Here is a 21,661-nt window from a genome sequence, read left to right on the forward strand (position 1 = left end):
GAAATCAATCCATCATCATTCAAACTCCAACTCAGCATATGGCTACACCTAGTTCAAGATCGACATTCCTATCTAAAGTTGAACAGCGAGAAAGCAGTGAGCCGACATTGTTGGATCTACATGAGCAATTTCGACAAGATTGGTTAAAAGGAGGTCTTCAACAGGACATGTCTCTAGAGGACTACATTGATCTACAGATGAAGTACCAGCCTAAGGAACGAAGAAGTCATCACTTGGACCTAAGAAGGGGAAGCAAAGAGCATGAACCCTTTAAAGGACAAAGGATGAATGATTGTCATTCAAAAATTGCACCAAGGGTCTCACACATCCACTCACAACAAATGTTATTGAAGGCATTGGAAGTGATTACACCAAAGGAAGAAAGTACAATTGCAAAACATGGAATCCTAGGAAAGGGTAAAGCAATAAATGATCATCAAGCACCACAAGGAACTCGTAATGTAGTCACCAAATGTTTTAAGAAGCCACAAATATAAGAAAAGGAAAAAAAGGCTATTGAGTCCTCATGTATCACAAATGAGTTAAATACATGGATCCATAAGAATGGTGAGGTTGACCTCACATCATCACAAGGATCATGCACAGGGAATGGCAAAATTGAGGTTGAGTCTTGGAATCATAATTCAAGTTTGGAGGAATTGATTGAAGATAAAAATATCAACCGAAATTCTCGTTCATCTCCCAAAGAAAACACAGCAGCCATGATTGTGAAAGAGATAAATACTACTTCTACTGCGAAGAAATCAAAAGTTACTATTTGTATCCAATCCAACCACTTCAAAACAGAAGAGACGTCACCATCAAAACGACAAGACATGATAACCAAGCACTTCATGGAACCTAGTAACAACAGAAGAGATAATGATGACTTGAAGGGTTACCCAAAGAAATTAGAGGGAAAAAGGTTGGAAAAAGATAAGTTTGAGTTTAGAAGCAAAAGCAATCTTCAACTTATTCATAACCCTTTGTTTGAAGTTGAAGTGAGAAAAACTTATGACAACCCACTCTTTGAGTTAACTGAAGAGGCTATTTTTTTTAATCACACAAAGGTGAAGACGAAAACAAATTTTGGAATCTCAATGCATCTTTAATCAAGAAAGCATTATGACCTATTTCGAACAATATGACAAGCCTTAACAACACCATGCCTAAACGTTCTCCATTCAATCTACAAAAGGATGAAGAACAGCAAAGGATTCCTTCTTTGGAGCAAAGATCAAGAAATGAATGTTTGTATTTGATAGCAAGGAGAAGTAACGCTTCATCATATCTCTTATGTAGAATAAGTACCACTAGCATTGTGTTCAATTAAGGTGGCAACAATGGAAGGACAATTGGACGATACAACACCACTAAGTTCAAAGAGGTTGATAATTCAGATTTCTACCTCCATCACAAGGGACAGCGCTGCCCACCAACAATTTAGGTTCATCACAATTACAAGTTTGAACGAGTGGAATCTTTCTCTTAAATCTTTGGGGAAAGATGTTAAGAATTTGACTTTATGGAGTTGTTTCAGCCTTGGCCACTTCACGTGTTTATTCCTAAGGGGAGGAATGTGGTTTGTTGCTCTTGGATCTACATCAGCATATATCCTCGAGCTTTCATCTTCAGCATTGGAGCTTCTTCATTATGGGGGCGATACATCATCTCTTCTTCTCTCTCTTATGGGGAGGCTGTTTATTGTACTTCTGTGACCGATTTTATACTTGGGAGGCCACTTGGAGTCCTTCATCTTAGTAACATGTAGAACCTTTTTCTTTATCACTGCATCTCTCATTTTTGGAGAGGGGTTTTTTCCCATGTGGTTTTTCTCCTTTTCTTCGTTTAGGAAGACCTCATTGGTGTGAATTGCATTGGTTTGTACATGAGTACCTAATCAAGCCTTACTTGTCGAGACTCATTCATGCATAAATTTTGCATTCATTTTAGCTCTTCAGCTTATCCCTAAGTTAATCTTAAGCGGGGTGTTGGAGTAATTTTAGGACAATTATCTAATTATTTATTAATGAGGTCCTTTAATTACTTTTTCACTTAAGCTAAACTTACGTGCTTTATTTTATCTAGGTGTGTAATGTCCCCACTTCGAAATAGAATTTATTGGCAAATAATAATAATAATAATAATAAAATTAAAATTCACAAGAATAAAAATAAAATTAAAATTAAAAAATAAAAGAATATAATTAAATATTATTAAAATTTAATTATTAAGTTAATGAATGATCAAAAGACATGGACTAAAAAGTTATGACTCACTCAACATGAGATATAAAAGGGAGAAGAGTACCTCATTTGAGAGGGGGATAATTTGGGAAACAGAAGTGCAGGTCTGATTTAAATAAGAAGTGCAGATCTGATTGTGAAAGGTCATGTCCCTTTCAAAGGGCAGAAATAGTGAAGAGTTGCACTCTTTCAAAGGGTGCTAATGGCGAAAGAGTGTGTCTCTTGCCAAAGGGCATACATGATGAAGAGGTGTGACCTTCCCTCACATTGAGAGATATAAAGGAAAGGAATCAAAAGCATCCAGTGACATCACCATCAATCAGATCAAAGGAAAGGAATCAAAAGCATCCAGTGACATCACCATCAATCAGATCAGATCAGAACTGTTATTAAGTTACAGGCAGTAACATCTTTGTTCTTGGTGGTATGCATGGGGATGTGCTTAATATGTATGCTTAATATATGACGCCTGATAATGTTCTTATGCAGAATTTAATAGTAATATTAATATAGACTGCAATATGTATAACAGTGTAATAATGCCTTTCTATCACTAACTGTTCATTTATATTAATATTAATATAGACTGCAATATATATTAATATCGACTGCAATATGTATTTTATATGCTAAGTAAATTATACGACGGAGTCTATAGCACTTTTCAATCACACCATCCAATTATGGAGGAAGAATACAAGGAAGCAAGAGTACTAGGCTCCAGCAGGTACGCCAACCCCAAGTGTGGGCCAAGAGGCCAAGTTGACGAGGTCCTTGGAGCTCTTGGGCTTGTTGGAGAGGGATAGACTCGAGGCGCCTTGTGTGGTTCTCCTTGAGCTCCATAATGGGGATAGGTGTAGGGAGAAGAAGGGTTGTTGAATCCTTCATATAAAGTGGGCAATATATAAATGTTGAATATATGATCTATCATAGCATATGGAAGTGTTGACTAAACTGTTGTGCAGGTTCCAGCTTAGTTGACAATAGTGTCCCTCTATTGTATTACTATGCACGAAAAATTGTGATTCTAGGTCAGAATATAAGAGGGTCCCATTAGAGGACATTACAAGGTGTTATGCTTTTTTACTCTGAGTTCACTTGGAGGCACTTCTAGTTAGCCTCTTTGGCTTGTAGTTGAACTTAATTTAGCTGCCACTTTACATTGCTTCGGTTCTAATTTTACGATTAGGGCATCTCTTGCTTTCTATAGGCAAGTCATTCATTCATTGAAATTGCACCTTCAATATTGAATCTTCTATTATTTTGTGCATTAATACAATATTCTTTGGTTGTTATAGAGCATACAATCTTTGCTTGATCTCTTTTGTGTGATAGTATTTTTCTTGGAGATGATTATTGGCTCATGTGTTTGATCATCAACTTCTACATAGTCAAGAATGAGGCCAACCATGACACCCATTTCAAGCGGAAGATAGACAATGAACACTCCAAAAAATGTCCAACGAGGCAATTATAGTGTGGGCATAAGAATCAGATTATGGAAATCAAAGTAACGCAGCATCAAAGTGGTGATTCACACCCAGGACTGGTTTGGAAACTAAGAATAGAGATGATCCATAACAAGTATAGTAAAGGTGCTCTTATAAGGTTAAGGCTACAATCCTCTATAGAACATAAGAATGTTCTACCTCTTGACAAAACTCTTCAACAAAGCACTGCTTTGAAAATTTGGGATCCAAAAATCATATCTTTTTAAGAATGCTTGTGGGCAAGCATCTTCCAAGAATGGCAGACTGTAATGTCCCCATCCAAGACCTAAAGGCAACTAGATTCGATAAATGATTAAATAAGTTTTAATTAAAGATTTAAACTTATTATTAAGAAAACAATTAATTACAAGCATGATATCAAGAAACCATCGATACATCTTGATTGATACCAATACCACTGCCGGTCATCATCTATATTCTCCAGATAACTATGATGAAGACATTCAACAACGACTTGAATATAATCGGCCTTTGATGAACTTTATAACCATATCTCTAAAGACCATTATATTCTGCTTAAGGCTCATTATTGGACGTAGGTAGAAGTCGATATAATTATTCAATTAATCAAAAGTATATGTGGCAGTGATGCAATCTATCAAGGATGACAGCAATCACCTTGTGAAGAGTTGACATATTATTGCCAGTGATGTTGTATCTTCCTCTACAATGTAAAGTGTTCGTATTCAAGCACCACGGTAACAAGACTTTGAGGCAAGCTAATATTCAAGGATGTGGACACTAGTAGAAGATCAAGCCACTTGAGAGTCAACGAAGAATAAAACAGCCATCGTGCATGAATATCCTTGCAGAGGGCCTATCCTCAATCATTTACAAATTTCTCAATAACATTCTTAATCAGGAGGCACAAATAATCCATAAGTTAGCCACGGCAAACAAATAAGACTCAGGAGAAGACAAATGATGTGGGCATCAATACTCTTAGAATTGATGAATATCATGGACAAGAACAGTGCGCATTATTTAAAGCGATATTTGTATCAATGTTTACTTGATGTCTTACGATGGAGAAGATAACAGTCAGCAAACATGAATTACAAAGTAGCATCAAAGGATTGTTTAAAGGCTTAGAGAAGCGATCAGGTTAAATGAAAGGGACAATGGTTATTTCCCCAAGAAGATATGTTAAAACATGAACTAATGTCCTTATCATTGATTAGTAATTATGAATGGGTGTGTTGACTATTGTACATGAACCTGATATGGATTAATACAGCAACTGGAAGTATTATGGAATGATACAATTAAGAAGAGACATGAGTCATGTCCTTTACACATGACTCCTCATCCCAAGCACAAGATATAAGAAGGCAGTTCTATCATTCAATTCAAGCATCGTGGAATTTTATATTTTGTTTATAATCCAGTTTGGATTGCTCTTAAAGGGCTAATGCTGCAAGCACATTATCAGGAGCACAGATAAATCGATTCATATCAGAGACAGCCCCTCTATTGCAAGCATCATTCAATCATATCAGACATAGCAGCATTTCAGAATTGCATAATATCAGCATATCAGTCACAGCAATTATTGCTATCAGCAATTATTGCTATAAGCAATAAGCAGAATTGATTTCACAGATTGAAAGATTGCATTAGAAACAGCAACTATATCACTATAAGCAATAATTAAGGATCAGACATTGCATGTGATAAGAGTTATACCAGAGACAGCAATTCGTATTGCTATAAGCAATACCATTATATCTCACTGTATAGTTATATTGCCATATCGGACATTCAATCTGCATCCCTTATCAATATAAGGGAAAGGGAAAGTTTAAAGATTACTATTCACTTAGCATTCATTTATGTTGATTATAATAGAAAAAGCAAGTGACATTAATTGGTTCATACTATCGATTATACAATTCCTGCTATAATTTGATATTATAATCGTAAGTTTAAGAATTCGGAGTAATTGTCTCTTAAGGATTAATAAGCATTGAAGGGACATTACAAGTATGGTATTAGACCTTTAGTGATAACATTCTTAGCAATTATGTATTAATGATTAAAAACCTAATTTCGAGCTCAAAGTTGATCAATAGAAATGAATTTAAAATGTGAAAGAAAACTATTACAAAATGCCTACACAATGGTTGGAGATCTTGATACAGTTCTATTCGCATCCAAAAAGAGTTTAACAATAAGGGACTTGGGCCAATCCTTATTTGAACAACACCCCCCACTCTTCACTTCCATTTTGTCAGACATGGATGAGTCAAGAAGCAATCTGTTCAAATCAAATACTTTGCAATTCATCAGAATATAAGCCCAAAAATTATCTAGTAGCAAGTTTGCCTTTTGCTGAAAAGGATAATTTCGCAATGGAATTAGATGTAAATTTGTCTGGTTTGGGATTGTGTTAGGAGACCATTGATGAAACCATGGCAACCCAGTTCTATTATATGGTGACCACCTCTGCTATGGAAGACTCTATGACCTCCAATGATATGACAACTAAAATGGCACACAATGGAACCCCCCACCCCTACTCTGAAGCTTGGGCCATCCTACAACCGAATCATGCCCCTTGAGGTTATCCAGGTCAATTTGGGGCTAGAGGAGTATGTCAATATTACCTCGATTACACCTTTTATAATTCAAATGAAGTTGGTCTCACCACAAATAATTTGTATGGGACTACTGCCATCAACATGAGGCTTCTAATGGCAAAGGAAAAAGCTCCTTAACCTGGTAATCTTTGAGACATATTTTGAAATTCTAACTGCAATTTCAAAATCCAAGTAACTAATGAACAACTCATGACTAAGACATGTGGTGAAATGGATTGAAAAATCTCTTTAAATAGTAACTTACGTCAAATTTACAAATAAAGAGGTCAAAGCAAGTCTCTCTAGAATCAAAACAATAAAATTCACTCTAAAATGTATATATAGGAGGCCAAAAGGCTCGCAGCAAAATTTCATATCATCACCAATCAAGACTATCAATGATATTAGAAGAATAAGGTACCATTTCATGTCTCTAGAAGCAAATGTTCTAGGTCCTCTTCTATTGGAGGTTCTTGTGTAATGTCCCCTTATCGCATGTGAGCAATTGTTTAGCCATTAACTTTTTTTTTTAATTTTCCCATTTGCTAATCGGCATTGGAAAAAGGAAAATAATTTAAATTGCTAAGTTGTAAAAAGTTACTTTTCAATATTTTATTTGACAGCTTACATTTAATAATTTTTTAAATAGAGGTGTTTTAAGTGTGCAAATAAAGCGTTGCTAGGTTCAAGGGGATGAAAAGTGGTCATAAGGACACTTTATATTATTTTATTGAGGGAAAATGCTTTTTTTTTAAACAATAAAAAAAATGCAAAAAGCACTTTTTTGAAAAAAAAAATGAAAAAGGCAAAAACCCTTTTTTAGAAACCAAAAAAAAACACTTCTTTGGAAAAAGAATAAAAAGCAAAAAATCATTTTCCAAAAAACGACAAAAAAAAGAAAAAAACATTTTTCCCTAAAATAACTCTAAAAGGGTTATAAAAGGAGGATTGGAATTGAGAAGAAGGGTTATTGAGTTATTTTTCTTTTTCATTTACTTTGAGCAAGAACAAAAGCACTTTTTTGAAAAAAAAAATGAAAAAGGCAAAAACCCTTTTTTAAAAACCAAAAAAAAACACTTCTTTGGAAAAAGAATAAAAAGCAAAAAATCATTTTCCAAAAAACAATAAAAAAGAGAAAAAAACATTTTTCCCTAAAATAACTCTAAAAGGGTTATAAAAGGAGGATTGGAATTGAGAAGAAGGGTTATTGAGTTATTTTTCGTTTTCATTTACTTTGAGCAAGAACTAAAGTTCATATTTCTTGAGGACGAAATGAACATCCCTCCTAGGTGGATATGGTGATTTCAACCTAAGATCACATTGGTGCTGCATGTTGAGTTATCTCTGAATGATTGGCAAAATGGAAATATTTGATATATTTTGAGGAAGTTTTAATTGCTAAATGTTACTGACACAATTTTGTTGAAAACTATAACATGTTCTAGAAGGATGTTTGAGCTTTTTACCTGTCCCTGCATATAAATCAGCGGATGACAATTCAAAGCAATCATTTTTCTAACCTGACCTCCACCCCAAGGACATAAATCTCACAAATCACAGCATTGTAAACTCCAAGTCGCTGCCTTTGATCTTGTGCGAAGGGAATACAAAGGACAGCACTTCAAAAAAAATATTGATTAAAAGTTAATAAGCAGCAATCTCCCAAATCATGTATTTAGTACTAAACAAAATTAACTAATTGGCATGCAATCTGTTTTAAGCCAAGCAGTGCTTGGGTTGAGAGGAGGGGCATCCCTTGGAAAGGGTGGGGTGCTAATAGAGTGGTGGCTATTCCACTCCACAATAAGTGACATAAAAAGAGATTGATTCATTTGAGGGGGGAACAAGATAGAAATAAAGGTACAGACATCAATCATGCAGAGAATGGAAAATACAAATTGGAATACATATAAATTTTAGGAGGAAAATAGAGATATAAGGAAGAAATCTAATGAGATCAAAAAACTGTCTTATTAATAACGACTTCACAATTTTCTATGATCAAGTAATCGATTTTGGAAGAAGAACACTGATACAGATTCAGACATCTGCAGCAATTAATAAGAGAACACAAGAATCTAAATCAAGCAAGGACCATTGTAAGCAGCAACTACAAACCAAGATCGAACCTGTCATAGATTAGATCCAGATTCCACATACCAACAGCTAATAACATTAATAACTATCATGGTGGTATATGTTTAACTGATGCACTATATGGTAGTATTTATATAATTTGTTATATATGCTGAATATAAAATACATCTACATGATTATAAATCTGTTTGTAAACCCCCATCATGTAGGAAAAGGAGGTGTAAGGTAGAGGGGTAAGTATGAGATCGCCATTTTAGTAGGCCACCCCACATGTTGCCTGCTACTGGAGCCAAGAGGGCAAAGATCCACTCTTGGGCTTAGATAGGATGATTAAGATGCCCCCTATTACAATCTCCTCTCCAGCTATACAAAGATTGATTATTGACCTTAGGGGATGAGGCATGGATAGGGAAAGTAGGTACAAGCACCCCACTAGGTAGACCACCCTGAGTGGATGTACATGTTGCTTGCCAATGAGGCCAAGACGATGAGTGTCTGCTCTTGGGCTTAGTGCGGGGATGGCTTCAAGCAAACCTATCATGCTTCCTCCCCAAAACCCTAACGTGTTCAATACGAAGTAAAATAGAATGTCTATTTATTGATGTGAGATTATTGCAATATATCATCTAACCCTAATGATTTTGAAAAGAATATACATACATACATGTATATATACATACACATACATACATACATACATACATGTATATGTGTATATACATATACATACATGTATATCTGTATATACATATACATATGTGTATATACATATACATACATGTACATGTGTATACATGTATATACATGTGTATACATGTATATACATGTATGTATGTATATTCTTTTCAAAATCATTAGGGTTAGATGATATAATGCAATAATCTCACATGTATGTGTATATACATGTGTACATGTATATACATATATATACATACATGTATGCAAATGTGTATATACATAAACATACATGTATATACACATATACTCACACGCGTATATAGAAATATATGTATGTATGTATGTATGTATGTATGTATGTATGTATGTATATGGCTGCAAGGTTTAAATCAAGGATCATCTTATTAAGAAGGATATTTTACTTGGTAAAGATATAAACCTAACCCTATTTCATCTCTTGCTTTATTGCACTTGTGATTCTAGGGTAAATTCTGGGATAAGTCTGAAAGGGGACATTACATAATCTTTGTTTCAGACCTACAGCAGTATATTATGTCTTATTAGTCTGATATATATTGATTTTAATAATAAATAAAAATGGTGTCGATGTGCATCCAAGTATGTTTATAGTGTGTTATCAGCAATGTATCAGTCTGATTTTTGTAACAACGGTGTTCTGATCAGCATATATATTCACCTTTGTTCAACATTGAAGAGTTACATTGACCATTTTGAGCTTATATTCCCTTGTTATATGCTACGTTGCCCCAAGTTTCAAGGATGGGAATGATAGGGGATGGTGGCACACATTTCGGGGATGAAAACGACTGGGAGGCCATTTTTATGGGATAGCAGGGGACAGCTATTAAAATAATAGGAAAATTTTAAAAATATAAGAAATTTCAATATATACATATGATAGCATTGATAAGGAAATCATCATATACATCATGGTACCTTAACACATAAAATTAAAGCTCAATTGAGATTTTCATTTTATAGAAAGCAACAAACAAATTAAATTTCAACAAAATTTTGATTGCATTCATTGACAATGTGCATATGTATTATAAAAAAATAACAAAAAAATGCCCAAAGGCTGCAAGCTTCAACTACAAAATGACAAAAAAATAGAAATATGCAGCTGTCCCTAATCAACATCTCCTAACACTGCACCAAAATTGGAGTCTTAGTCACTGCCACTATGAGGGGTTGTCTCATCCTGATCCAATGGAACCCCAAGCAACACATCACAACACAAATGAGCCTTTTTTTGGTTTTGAATGTTACAATGTTTTTCTTAGATTTATGTTTTATGAGGGCCTCCCCACCCCTTTATTTTTTTACTGTTGTATTTAAAAAAAATGAAACGAAAACTTGTTAGGTCATAAGGGACAGCTAATCCTCCCTAACCATTTCCAAGACTTTCATAAACGTCCCCAAGACGTTTCCAAATTCAAAAAACAAAATGGGCATGGCGATGTTTTCAAACCATCCACGCATCCCGAAAACGTCACCTATTACGAAAGTCCCAATTTTGGTGTTACATAGGTTATATGGTTTTAGAACTAGTTGATTGTGTTGCAGAAGTGTTTATTTATCATCAAACCTAATATTCCAGTTGATTAAAACAATTTCTTATCTTTCTCATAAACTACTTTGTAAACTTTGGATGGTAATACTATCGAAGGGTTATCATCTGCATGCATTTCATATTGTAGGATTGGTCGGTTTACCGCCAATTATATCATACAAAGCATTCTAGTATTGAACGAATTAGCATTATCAACCCTTTTAGTTTTGGTCTAAGTCAAGCTTAGACATTTTGCCAATGGCATGCATTGCATTCACATAGTTCCCCTAAGAGGTTGATTAAATCGGCTTAATCACTTGCACATTCGGGTCGGCTTGCCACCATTCATCTTCTTGAATACATTGTAGATAGAGTGTGGTTGAAACATTGTATGCACTATGCTCTCATCTTGCCCATTCTAGGATCTAAGTGATCAAAAAGTGTGAAGGCATTGCATATGCATTTCTATATTGCAAAAAATACATAAATAAAAAGTCGGGTAGGTTGTTACATCTGGTTTTAAATCTGCATTCAAAGACTATATATCATTGTCAATACAGACTTTCAATGATATTAGAAGAATAAGGTACCATTTCATGTCCCTAGAAGCAAATGTTCTAAGTCCTCTTCTATTGGAGATTCTTATTTTAATTCTATGTTCCGAGGCTACATCAATGATTAGTTCGAAGGTTGTAACCTCATGACTATTGCTAGCTTTGTTGATGGGATTTCTTTCTAACTTTTTGAAAGAGTAGCTTGTAATCAAAGTTTTCTACTAATGGGGATGATAGATGGCAATTACAAAGGTTATGGTGCCAATTTCAAATTATTAATAGTGATGAACTCCCTTTTAATCCTCAAATTACAGTTCTAGTTGCAACCCTTCCACTAAGTTTACAATTACTATAGCCATCCTACTTTGTTGGCCTTGTTTTGGGTCTCATACTTGGAAGCGTAAAATTATGCTACACTATTACTGCAATTGATATCTAGATCTAGTTTACAAATCCTATCTAAGGTAATTCTTTGCCCCTCTTTTGGTTGACTTCATCCTTCAGCCCTCTCTGTATTATTTTATTAGAGAAAGAGAGGAGTTGGGTGGAGCCATCCTCACCTTGTTACCTACCTTCTCCTACACTTTTCAATCATGGTGAAGAAAAGTACCCCATTTTGGTTCCTTCCTCTCCTCTCAATTCTAGAGTGAGTCTACAACACGATGCCAAAAAAACTCATTTAATCTGGGTCAAACAAGATTTCGAGGCGATGAATTCTGAGGGCATGCAGTATCTAGAAAATAAAATATATATAAATATTTGAAAAGGTCCATGAAATCCCACTCCTACAAAAAACCCTTCAAACCCAATCAAGGCATACTATCTACAACAATGCTATTGTTGTTAATGATGGAACTAAAGCCCAAATCAAGTGAATTCTACTTCTTAGAGATAACACAGACGATAAACACTGCTAACAAATGGAAGCCTGCCACCAAGCAAAGCCCTGGCTGATCTGGCCTTTAAAGTTGGTCCTTTGATCCACTCTACATGGCATAAAAACTATCTCATTCCTCTAACAGTTAGTCAGACAATCTTTCTCAAGAGCTTGGAGTTAAGAGCCTCATTATTATTCCTAAAAATAATGTCCAAAATTTTATGCAGAAATTGATTGCGACTCAACAAGGTCAGATTGATACTTTGAAGATTCAATAAATCTACAATATCGATCTGGGAAAACAGAAGAAGGCCATAGATACCCTGCAATATTTCATGTGCTTCCACAATAGATGGCACGGAACCCTCGAATATGCAAAAATTCAGTTGTCTTTATGATGTGATTAGCATGGATTCCACTCAAGAGAAACAATTTCAATTTCAAACAATGACAGTTCCAGAACCCCTTTGATGGCAGATTTGGTCCAGGAGGAACATCCAAGGAAGATTACTGACAATTTTATCACCCAATTAAGGAAATAGATGGGAGGTGCCCTTGCTACACTTCCTCAATCTAATAGATGATGAATTTTAGAAATAGACTATGTAATGTCCCTTTTCTGGATTACCTTGTAATTTGCCCACAATGGTTTAGATCATAGTTGAACTACTCGTGACTCGGCTCAACTCGCCAAGCCCCTGAGAAAAAAACTCAGCGAAAACTTGGGAAAAACTCGGAAAAACTTGGCAAAAAACGCGGCAATGTAAAAACCAGAGTTCCCAAACTCGCCGCGAGTCAGGCGAGTCGAGCCAAGCTCGGCGAGTTTTGTTGACTCGGGACTCGAACTCGGCGAGTTTTGACCAAAACTCGCCTGACTCGCGAGTCAAGCGAGTTATGGCAAAACTCGCCGAGTCCAGGCTCCAAGACTCGGCCACGACAGGTCAATGTTTTCACTTGTTTGACAAGTCAATTTCTCCACCAGGATTCATATATGGAATATAACATTTAAGTATACTTATACTTTAAGTTATATTCCATATATATTGTCAGGATGTTTGAGAGTGGTTTCGGACCTCCATGAGTTATAATGCAAAATCTAGTTTTTGGAGGATCCTTCAAATTTCCAGACTTAGTCAAATTTCAGGCCATTTTAGGATCAGGATGACATTCCAGACTTTTAAGGCAAGTTCACTCTGACCTTGATGTAAGGGACGAGACCTAGGAGGACACTATGCATTCAACCAAGGTTTGATTTAGCAACTTGAAGCGTGACCAAATAGTACACAAAAACCCTAGGAATGATCTAAATAATCCCTAATCACTCAACTGACCTAACCTCCTTCACTCCACCTTGAGGAGATCCACCTGATTTGATGACCTTTGAGAAACTCAATCCCTTCAATGCAAAGGCTAATACACTAAAACGACCAACAACAAAACTAAAAGAGCTAACCCTAGAAAGGAAAAAGTGGGGGTCTTCATTTGCAATGGGGCAATGTGTGAGTACCTCACAATAGGGATGTTTCTTAAAATTTTGAAAAAAGGGGGTGAGTTGGGGACATTTCCTACTTGTCCCCACATCCCAAAAATCCCCCCATGGGGCACAAGGTTATTTTTGGCAAGGGACATGTCTCTGAGGAGCATATTTTCAAACCCTTTTGACCTCACAATTCTCCCTTCCATCCAACATATATATAGCCTAAAAACTAAGAGGTCTAAGAAAGACCAAGGTCAACTATAGTCCCAAGGTAAAACCTAAGTTCAACAAGCACACTATTTAATGCTAGCATACACAAGCACTCCTTACAGTTTCCAAGTGAAGATGTTCATGATGTCTCATGTTGGTGCTCCCAAAATTTCAATTTGGCCAAAGAAAATACTAAACAGAAGCCCCAAACAAGTAGATACTCTACCAACATGCCTTTCATGGCATAACAAGCTAGCACACATTATAATTGGGCTTTATTCAATAATGGGTGCATGAAACAAGTTTTAAATTGCTAAAAATCTCTTGATTTCGAGGGTTTTTTTATTTTGCCGAGTCATTGCCGAGTCGTTGCCGAGTCATAGCCGAGTCACGAGTCGAGTCGGCCTTGCCGAGTCCGAGTCTGGGAACTTTGGTAAAAACACACTTAATTTTAATAAAAAATGCATTTTTTTTGCGAAATCTAATGAGAAGATGCATCCAATGAGTCAGTAAATGATAACACAAAAGAAACAAGCTGATTCTAGATATATTTAAATGCAAAGTGTCTACAAAATCGCATCCTCGTGAGAAATGCTGATGGCTGGAAACAAAATAGTAAATAGTTTTTGTAAAAACAAAAGTAAATACAACTTCCTCTTCCCAACTCTAGCTAAAACTAGTTTCAAACTTTCATCATATTTGAAATTTCATCATTCATACTCATAGTTTCAAACTTTCAACTCTAAAATGTATAATACCAGGATTTCTTCAATGCTAATTATGTTGTTATATGGAGCCTAATCAGACTCGGAGGTTAAATTTTCCCTACTTCCATCAGCACAGTTTCCCCCTATATTTTTCGACGGGGGTTTGGGGGCAGCACCCCCAAGTTGGGGTCAAGGGGCATCGCTGAAGGATCCTGAAATTTGACTAAGTCTGGAAAATTGAAGAATCCTCCAAAAACTAGATTTTGCATTATAACTCTTGGAGGTCCGAAACCACTCTCAAACATCTTGACAATATATATGGAATATAACTTAAAGTATAAATACTTAAATGTTATATTCCATATATGAATCCTAACGGACAGAACAAAAAACTCGACGATTACTTGAGGGCATAGTGGGCTCTCGGCGTGGCCCTTCCAAGTGAGTATCCCCCTTCTCAACCCAAAACCATATCGAAAAACAAAAAATGCATGTATTTTTTGCCATTTTGGGCTGTTATGCTAACGCGGGCGAGTTTTTCTTTAAAACTCACCGAGTTTTTGCCAAAAACTAGGCGACTTTTCCGGGCGAGTAGAAGTCATTACTACTCGCCAGGTCCAAAAACTCGGCGAGTTTTTGTCACTCGCCGAGTTTTCGGCAAGTGTGTCATCTTTAGATGATATTGCATAAATCGGCTTGCTGCTTGTATGATTATTTCTGCTCCTGATCAATCTGCTGCTACAGACATTGGTGATGATCACTATTAATTATAGACAATTACATCACTGTCCAATATTAGTCCAGTTGCTGTTCATCTGTTCTGATTTCTGTAATTGTGGGCATGCTTATCAGTCTGCTAATGAGCAGAAGAATGTCTTTTTTTCCCTTGCCATTAACATCTCCACTCAACCTTATGTATACTCAATCTAACATACCCCTTTACCAAGGGACGTGTCTCTTCCCATGAGGTCGGCCCTTCTTATTGCTTAATTATTTAATATTTAGCATTAAAAGGGTTTTATAGTTTCAAAACTTCTTCCCCCATGGATGGGTGCTTCCCCCTAAGAGTTCGGCCAAGGCAAATTAAATTTTATTGCTTGTATTCCTTCTTCCAAGGGAACACTCACTATTTGAGGGTTGTCCCTCTTGGGAATATATATATAAAGAAATTTAGAAAATGATTTAAAACTCTTCCTCTAAGGTCGTCTAGGGTTTATTCAAGACAGATCTAGGGCTATTTATAGATGTAGTTTGTGTTGTGACCTAGTTTTTGGCAAGGACATGACAGACTATGTGAAATATCATTTTCCTTAATGATAATTTTGGTTATTATGCATACAATTGTATGTTTGGAATCCAAAGTTGGTCCCCCTGCACACGCTAGTTAATCACATGTAGAGGAGTTGTCTCGGATTCTCTAGTTAAAATAGCAACTAGCCACAGACTAGTTATTAAAGGCATCAATTGGTTTATTTTTGGTAAGCCCTTTAAAATTTTGAATACAGGCAGTGTCACTCTACGAGCTCCCAGGTTATTTTGGGTTGTTGGATGATCTTATGCTGAAAATCAGATAGATCTTGATGTAGCGTTGTTTTGAATATAAATAACCTTTTTTGTCTTATTCCAAAAAAAAATAATAGTCAAGGATTAAAAGAAATTATATATAATAAATTGAACAACAACAATTTTATTTCAATTGAAAATCATAATTAAGAAACATATATTTTTACACAGCATATATTATATTGCCAAGCAACATAATGTTAAAAATAATAAGCCTATGCAATGGAATTCATAACACTTGAGCTACTCACAGACTTTCTGATGAAGGTCAAATCCAATTAAAGGCTCCAAGCTCCAACAATCCATCAAAAATAAAAACAGAAACTTTAATTGACCAAAAAGCATAAGACCATCTACCGGTGTTCTTACCAAAAAAGCATTGTCCCTCACCTCATTATAAAATGCCTTCTCCAATGGGCTTCTAATGTAGGAAGAAAGAGAGGACTCTTCTTGAATAGACAGTGTCTCCAAGAAAGGCTGTGTGGTAGCCACTGTGTGTGGTGAAGCAGAGCACTATGCCAATGAGCATAGAAGAGAAAAAGGAAGTATGTAATATGAATATTTATGGTGATATTACACATGATTCCTTCAACTGTCCAAGGGTATCACAAGACTTGAGAAACAGCCAAGCACTTGCTAAAAGCCTAAAAGTGAAGAAGCATCTAGGCTGAATACAGTGAAATGGACAAAAGTTCTAATGAGAATACCTTAAAAAACCTAACACATGAAGGTGTCAAAGAACAGAAATAAAATATGAGGAAGTACTAGAAAATTCTTTGATAGAAGAAAAAACAATTGGACAAGGAAATTATGGAAAGAAAAGAGTAGTTGTAGAAGAAAACCAATAAAAAGTATAAGAATAGATACCATGAGGAGGAAATTTGTGATGGAGAACTAAGAAGAGGAGAATATAGAGGAGTTTCCCAAATATAAGGTAAAGATGCTAAAAGGGTTATTAGAGAAGAAAAAGAGAAAGAAGACTATCACAAGGCATGTTATTCTGAAAAAAGAGCTATATTATTGAAAGATTGGCCACATTTGCAAAAGAGGAAAACATCCTCGAAAAGTTGATATAGTTCACCGAGTACTGGAACAAACATGAGGAGGTCATTCCTAAATAACACATAAGAAGAACAAAGCAAATGGTGAAAACATCATGTGTTGATTAAGAGTCTGTGGTAGATGATGAAGAATGTACTAGTAGATTTACAAGAAAACATGAACATCATGCCAAGAAGAGTTTGTGAAAAGTTGGGCAAGTGGTGGATAATGTTAGGATTAAGTTTGGTAGGTTCGCCTCTATAGAGATCATAGTATTTGTGCTCTTCAAGACAAATACAAGATCACACTCATACATGGTGGTACCTCCATGGGTAAAGTTATATGTTCCTCACAACTCTTGCAATTAAAATTCTATCACAAGCAAGCATTTCTTTTTTAACTTTCTCACCTTCTTTGATATTTTTAAGTAGTACTGAATTTCTCTCCAATTTCAACAGGTTGCAAGTTCTTTTTCCGCTAAACAAAATTGGAGTACATACTCCTTTATCCACTCAATTAAGTGCAACCGGTTGGCTGCAAGAAAAGCAAAATATATTGTCTACGTCCATTCCAACCTGCACCTCCTATCACATAAAGAAGTTGACTACATGCAAAAGGAAACAAAGAATTGGAATATAACCCCTAAGTGTGCCAACTTGGATGCATCTTCTCTAGAGCTTGACAGAGTCACTTTGGACGATGATGAGACTCCTACACATGTTGTAGCTAGTGGGAGTGGCACTACAATTTCTTGTGGTTCAAATGAAGTTGAACCACGTAAAGATTAAAAAAATTATTGTGTTTACTATTTTCAAATTTTATAATGATTGGGCATATCTGATATTTACATTGAATTATCTATTATCTTTAATTCTGTATGGCATATATGATATTACATTGAATTATCTATTATCTTTAATTCTGTATAGTGTATAATTTTAGTATCAAATATTTATGTATTTTTAATTCCATATGATGTATAATTTTTTACATATACATATACAGCCGTACTCACAACCAGGGAAAAAATGTTGCATGTTGCTGTACCAGCATACCCAAACCCTAAACTCATACCCATTTATGTACCAAAACCGGCAACTTGGTTAATTAATGAAATTGTGCGCTATGTTCCTAGGGGTCATACCCATTTTGAAGATGGGAACAAGTCCCCTAAAGAGTTGCAGGATATGCCATCCTACTGAAGAAGATATCTCTTGCAAGTACGATGCATCCCTGATGTCCCCTAAAACCTTAATAAATGTCTCGCTAAAAACAAAAACAAAATGAAAGTCAACTATCCCAAGTCCCAAATGTCAAATGATCAACAGCAATCCATCTTTTAGGTGTTTGAAGAAAAGAATTAACAAGAAATTTGGAGAACATACCCAAAACTTCGAAAGAAAAAGGAAACCAAAATTGAAATAAAAATCTAAATTACATATTTAAATAACATGGTTGTGCAGTCTGTATTATAGAAACTGTCAAAAACAAAAAAAGATTTTATAGAAGAATTCCCAGCATATAATGATATTTTACTCAGATATATGAGGACCTTAAAAGTGAATTCTGGTAAGGAATAAATAAAGAATTTCGGATAATTTTGGATTCAATTCAATAGAAGCATAACCAGCTCTCATAAGAAAGTAACGCTGCTCTAAAGTTCAGACCCTTTGGGTGGTAGAGTGTGAGACTACAGTAGCAGAAATCATGAAGAAACCATGATTAATCAAAGATTGCGCCTGGCTGGTTGAAGGGCTTGGAGCTTGAATAAAAGCAATCAAACTGTAAAAAGTTAGCTTGCACCATGAACGTCTCTGTGGCCTCAGAGTCTTAATTTTGATCTAGGTGGTGGGGACTACGCCCCTCAACCCTTTCTTATATCAGTAGAGAGAAAACACAAGAGGCCCCCAGCTCTGGTTTCTAAAATCAAAAGTGAAAGTTGTTTTGGGCTAGGCTGGATGTAAAAGCAACATTTTTTTTTTAACTTTATTTGGCTTGAAATAACCAAAAAAAAATCAATATTTTTTTAGTTTTTCAACACTTTTTTTATTTCCCATTTAAATACCAGGAGATTGAATTACTATTATACTTTAAATTTGCCAAGTCAATTTTGATCCTGATTAATACTACTATAGTTGAAACAATGACGTCCCATACCCTGTAGCTGAAAATATTTCATTTCTTAAGAGAAAAAAAACAATGCTAACAAAAACATAAATACAGTAGAAACTAAATGATAGCAAAATCACAATCTAACCATGGGAAACCTTTCCGAGAATAAACCTAGCAGAAAACCACACACTTACTGTATTGCGTCAACTGTTTACAATACAATAAAATATTTTATACTTCTGTTAATTATAATCCATGTGCAAAAATTTATAGGCAGATTAGTACAAAAAAGTCTCCGGCAGCATTACATTACAGCAATTATTAAACTATGCACTGAAAAAATCTACCAATAAGGGCCGAAGGAAGGGACAAGGCCTGTACCCCACTAAATGTGGCATCACATACGGTCCATAAGGAGTGTAAAACATACAAAATATAGAACTCATATCAACAATTCCCTCCTTCAAGGGAATTCATAAGTAAACGACAATGTCATAGTTCAGCACCTTTGACGGTTGAGACAGCTGTAACATATATGGTCCCATATGCCCCTGGGTTTCATGGAGTTAACTAAATCATTTTATTTTCATGTAATCATCATGAAAATCATGACAGACCGGGGGTTGTACTTAAAACCTTTGCATTTACTTTCAATCATTCTAAAAATGGCACCTCCATCCCCTGCGTCAGGTCCATACCCATGTCTACTGTTGACTGGCAAGAAAACTTCTGACAACAGAATTTTCCGCATTATATTGTTACTGAGAATAAATTCAAAATTTAAACTTGAGCCAACTTTGCAGGCTTTAAACATCCCTCGGAAAAGACGCGACTTGTGTAGTCCTCTAAACACTTCACCATGAAAGGTATGATGAATTTCAGAAAATTGAAAAACCCACATAAAGAAACTATGCTATGCGGGAAAAAAATAAATAAATAGTAGCAAAACCTGCTTAGCAACTTCCTCGTGAGCCGCAGCAGAGGGCAGTTCAAGGCGCCCAACTTTGTTGAGCGTTGGCTCCAGAAGATAACCTATGAATGCCTGTATGCTGTCCTCCTTTGGTGGAATTTCATCATCCATTTCCATCTGCTCTCTTTCCCTCCCCTTAAAACAAAACCACCCACCACTCTTTCCAAATTGCACAAAAACGGTACAAGATGCGTCTAGCAGAACAAGTGAGTGTGGAATTCCTCACAACCATGCATGGCTTTTCCTACAATCGGTGAAGGAAAAAAAGCGGGGGCGCCAATGCTTGGCATATCACTCACCACTACTATAGAGCCATGCTTTAACTCTACTAAACAATGTTAACACTTGCACTCCATTATTAGAAAACCAAGCTGAAAACACACCACCTATTGCTTTTCCAGATAAAGAAACGGTAACGAGGAATGTGCGCAAACTGCTAAATTTGGAACCTTTTAATAAACTTCAAATTCCATATGATGTATCTTACATGTCGACGGTCCAAACTAATTCGCTCCAAAACTTGACAAATCTGACCGTCCACGCCTCCAAAATTCTCGATGGGTATAGCTGGCTCCCTCTCTTTTCCATTTATTACAGATCATTGATGAATGTGCATCATGCCAAGGTAGGATTCATAGTGGTATTTCATGGTGGTATTTCGTGGTACGAGGTCACGCATATTGCATGGATGTAATACTGATTTTGTAATCTTAAAGAAGATAGTGTTTTCGACAACACATATCTGGGTGAATTACAAACATTATAACGACGCATGGACACACCAACCAATGGAATTGCTTTTGCACTGTTTGTTCGGGGAAAACTATGATTCCAATTACCTCTGATTATGGAGATAAATATATAAATAAAAATTATAAAGATATATATTAGTAATCATATTTTGGTATGCACTGGTATGTCAAAGAGATATTTAATTTCATTTTGCATACAAATATATTGTGTTTTAGTGTTCTTATTTTTTAATAGTTGTCAAGATAAAAAAACATGTGAGTCTAAGTGGTTTTTTCTTTTGACAAAAATTGTTGAAGTATTAGGGGAAAGGACCCAGTAGTTGTGCACCCTAACTTCGCGCTTCTCAAAATCCTACTTGGAAATTTCAAATCACTCTGATTTTTTTTACAACAGCTTACTTGGCAAGTCCCCTACTTATAACTAAGGTTTCAGGGCCACATCATCAAATATGATGCCACATCAGCATGCTTTTTGCCAAGGTGTCCAAAACAGCCCCAAAAAAAAATGAGACCAATAGGCGTGCAAAAGAGACCCCGATAGTTGTGCAACTGATATGGCATCACCTGATTGGTTACTTTTTACAATATTAGTACATTTCTTAACAACTATTGGTACATTTCCTAACAACTGTTGGTACATTTCCTAACAAAAATTGATATTTTTTGTTTCAAACAATAGGTTTTATTTGTTCAATTTTTGGAACAAAAGGTATC

General features: G+C 35.6%; 1 protein-coding gene across 2 annotated transcripts in view; it reads right to left on the reverse strand.

Annotated features, from left to right (window-relative positions):
- Positions 1–20,927, reverse strand: part of LOC131077361 (uncharacterized) — a 158,613-nt gene extending 137,686 nt beyond the window's left edge. Inside the window, exon 1 of one of the 2 annotated variants that reach the window (XM_058014846.2) lies at positions 20,175–20,927. In XM_058014846.2, the coding sequence (XP_057870829.2) occupies positions 20,175–20,312 (138 nt within the window). In that variant the 5' untranslated portion in view covers positions 20,313–20,927. The remainder of the gene's footprint in view (positions 1–20,174) is intronic. The other variant, XM_058014847.2, reaches the window with a different exon arrangement.
- Positions 20,928–21,661: the final 734 nt, after the last annotated feature.

The sequence above is a fragment of the Cryptomeria japonica genome, chromosome 4, assembly GCF_030272615.1.
Source record: "Cryptomeria japonica chromosome 4, Sugi_1.0, whole genome shotgun sequence".
Lineage (NCBI taxonomy): Eukaryota > Viridiplantae > Streptophyta > Pinopsida > Cupressales > Cupressaceae > Cryptomeria > Cryptomeria japonica.